The sequence below is a fragment of the Pundamilia nyererei genome, unplaced genomic scaffold (genome assembly GCF_000239375.1).
Source record: "Pundamilia nyererei isolate P.nyererei 1_Seehausen unplaced genomic scaffold, PunNye1.0 scaffold00050, whole genome shotgun sequence".
In the NCBI taxonomy this organism is placed as follows: domain Eukaryota; kingdom Metazoa; phylum Chordata; class Actinopteri; order Cichliformes; family Cichlidae; genus Pundamilia; species Pundamilia nyererei.
The window spans coordinates 560,514-563,858 of NW_005187451.1; the positions used below are offsets into that span (position 1 = coordinate 560,514).

The window sequence follows — 3,345 nt, forward strand, 5'->3', positions numbered from 1 at the left end:
TTTTGCTGTGAAGTACAGCCAGACTTTGACCGCTTCGCCTTGGACATTTTTAATCTGTAGCTCTGCTCTAAAAGAACGTTCGTACCTGGCCCCGCCTACTATCCTCGGAAACGTAAAATGATTGGCTAGAATCTGAAGTGTGTGACATCTAAGGAAAAAAAGCACCGAAATGTGCGCTGCTTTTAGGTCTGGTTACTACCGTTTATGTCAGAACCGGTGCCATCATGGCACCTGATACCGGTACCCTTCCCTACTGAGGAGCAGTCAGGCTGCCAGCTCAGTTTCTGCCTGTATATGTTTCCAAAGTAGAATCACCGTGGTGATCGCTTTAACGTCTCTTTGTGCTGGTTTTCATCTTTGCTTTGTGTTCATACATAAATACTATGACAAAGATCATACGTGTGTCCTCTTTAGAATAGGGATTTGTGTTGGTGTGTGGGCCTGTAGAATAAGGTCTACATTGGTAACGGGTAATTCACTAGCTGGGCCCACGTCCTCATTTATATTTGACAGCATTTTCGTAGATAAAGGTGAATGGCTTTGACATGAATTGAGCTGCGGTTTGAGGAAGGCCTCGAAAGGGACTGACGGCAGCTCCGGGACCTGGCACATCCCGTACTAAACGTACTAAATACAAGTCAAGAAGTTAAAGAATTGAAAAGGGGATGGAGGGTGGGGCATGTAAACGAGAATGAACAGCTTGTAGGACTGGGGGAACCTATATGGATGAGAACTGGAAGGAGTGTGTTTGGAGGTGTGGTCCCACTCCTGAAGTTCTGATACTTAATCTCCAATTATGAGACAAATTCATCCTAAAGTGAGACCCAATACAAACACAAACACAAGGACCTGGTTGTGGAAAGGAGACGATTTAGGTGATGATTCCACAGCCACAGGACACAATTCTTTATTTCTATTACTGTTTCCTTAATATCAACTTCTTTCAAACTCCACACACTTGTTAAAACGTTAACATTATGCCTTCTGTTTTGGGTGTCTGCAGTAGCACCAGTCCGGCCGTGCACTTTGACACGATGACCTGTGGATGGAACAAAGTACGTCGACTCTCGACAGAAAACTCCGTGATTGAGCCGACTTTCATCCACACCACCGAGTGGCTTTGGTACTGGCAGGATGAGTTTGGGAGGTGGAACACTTATTCCGCAGATGTGAGTAGCATCAGAATCCACTGTTCATCCACAGTGTTTTCAAAAGGTTGTTAGCACGTGAGTCAGTACTTTTGTTGTAAACATGATTAAAAAAAACATTTGTAATGTGGAAAAAAGTCCCTCGAACTATGACCCTACCGGGTGTTTTTCCCCCTCCAGGTGATCTCCACAAAGCATTTCAGTGCTTTTCAGCTTGTTTGTTTTAGCTTTAGCTTTAGCTCTCGTCAGGAGAGCTAAACATCTCGACAGCATTTTCAATGATAACAAATTCTTAAAAACCAATTCTGTAATACCTGCTCAGAACCATATCTAGGTGCTAGACTGCAAAAATAATGGAGCACTGAGCATGTAGGACCTTTACATAAAAGGTGCACACAAGCACCTTAGTGTCATGCACTGGGGTTTTTGACTATGTAAATGTGTAACTGTTTGCTAACACGTTCGATATATCAGCTTCGAAGTCAGTTCTCTGTTGTCACTCTCTGTTAAAATATCTTTAAAGTCATACTGCCTCAATAGATTTATTACATCAGGGGCTGTTATTAAAGCGTAAACTATCTGATTTTCTAATCAAAGGTTAAAGTCTTTGCTCTGGGTAATGCCATGTCATGGGAGTGGTGTAGTTGTGAAACACTTCTTAACAGATTGTGAACAAACATGGAAAAAATAGCTGCTCCAGAGTTTTATTGAAGATCTCCACACTGACAGCATGCCTCAGCAAGAAAAGCTAGCGGAGCTGATCTGAGCTACAAATAGTCACTGAACCTTTATTTCACTGACCATTTTGGAGGCCACTGCATTGCTTCTGCTGCAATCACAACTATAGTTTTCATATTTTTTTATCCTCTCTGTATTCTGTTGTTTAAGCTGCTGGACTTACAGCTCATGATTAAAGTTTTAATCTCATCTATTATGGCTGTAAATCGAGGCTGCCACAGTCTGTGCATACAGCTCTGGTATCTCTGAGGAGAAATTAGCAGCTGAAGTAAACGGCTACATGTACCAGCTGTGCTCAGTTGATCATGTGACCTGAGCATGCTCATACTGGACTGTTGAGTTTAAAAAATAAATAAGTAAAGTTAAAGTCTGTTAGGGTAACTCTACTGGAAAGAACGTCAGACTTTCAAACAGCCTCAATGGTTTTCAGCCAAGCTAATTTGACAGTCGCTATCCTGGGATATTTATTAAATATTATAAATTAATTTCTCTTACCAATCGTTCGTTGCTCTTATGCCGATGCAGGTTTGTTTTCAGGTTAAAAACAGTCACCTTTCTTGCTTTGCAGACTAGTGGACATAAAGCAGCAGACATCAACAGCACAAAGCTGGAGGAGAAGTTCCTGGCCAATGACAAAGACGTGGTGGAGTTCACTGCTGGCTCCCAGTCGTATTCACTCAGTTTCCAGGGTAAACAAAGAATATAGAAAGTCTGTGTTGACTGATTTCTGCATGTTAAAATGTAAAACTGAGTTTCTCATTATCATTTAACTTTAAACTTCCTCCTCAGACATGATACAGACAAATAAACGCTATGGCACCAAAAGGTGTGTGTGCAGACGGCCACTGTTTGTCTCTGCTGCAGATGTCCTAACAAAGAAAGTCAGGTACGTCATCCCAAAAACAGCCACAAGAAAGCTTTAAGACACCTTCACTTTGGTTTACATGTAGTGTTTTAAATGAGTCTGATAGACTTGTTAACTTGTTACCAACCAGTCTGTAGAGACCAGTGTGTCTGCCAGAATCTAACATGATTCCTGTTCAACACTTGATTGAGACGTTTAATTGTCATTAGCAATGTTACACGTACATGCAGTGAAACAGGACGCCTTCTGATTGTACATACAGAGAGATAAATGATGCAATACAGGAGGGAAGAGGAGGGAAAAAAGAACTCCGCCCAGATGGGAGAGCAGTTTGAGAACAGAAAGGAAAAAAAAAAAACCCTCAGCACAATGAAGCACATGAATCCTCACAACTTACAACATAAAAAACACATGACTTGCGACAGGGATCGGGGGGTGGGGGGTGGTATGGGGTAATGGAGAGAGCCAATGTAGACAACAGTCATCTGGTCCTGCAGCTGAAACCTGGCGCTGGACAGAGACCTGCCTGACCGCATCAGGTGTAAGCGTCGAAGGCGTTTGGAGGGCGAGGTGTGTGTGTGTGTGTGTGTGTGT

At 42.5% G+C, this 3,345-nt stretch overlaps 1 protein-coding gene across 1 annotated transcript in view; it reads left to right on the top strand.

Annotated features, from left to right (window-relative positions):
- LOC102214880 (poly [ADP-ribose] polymerase 12-like) overlaps positions 1-3,345 on the top strand; it is a 13,389-nt gene that overhangs the window by 4,756 nt on the left and 5,288 nt on the right. The window contains exons 6-8 of the mRNA XM_005733096.1: positions 1,004-1,169; positions 2,455-2,575; positions 2,676-2,772. Of these exons, the coding sequence (XP_005733153.1) occupies positions 1,004-1,169; positions 2,455-2,575; positions 2,676-2,772 (384 nt within the window). The remainder of the gene's footprint in view (positions 1-1,003; positions 1,170-2,454; positions 2,576-2,675; positions 2,773-3,345) is intronic.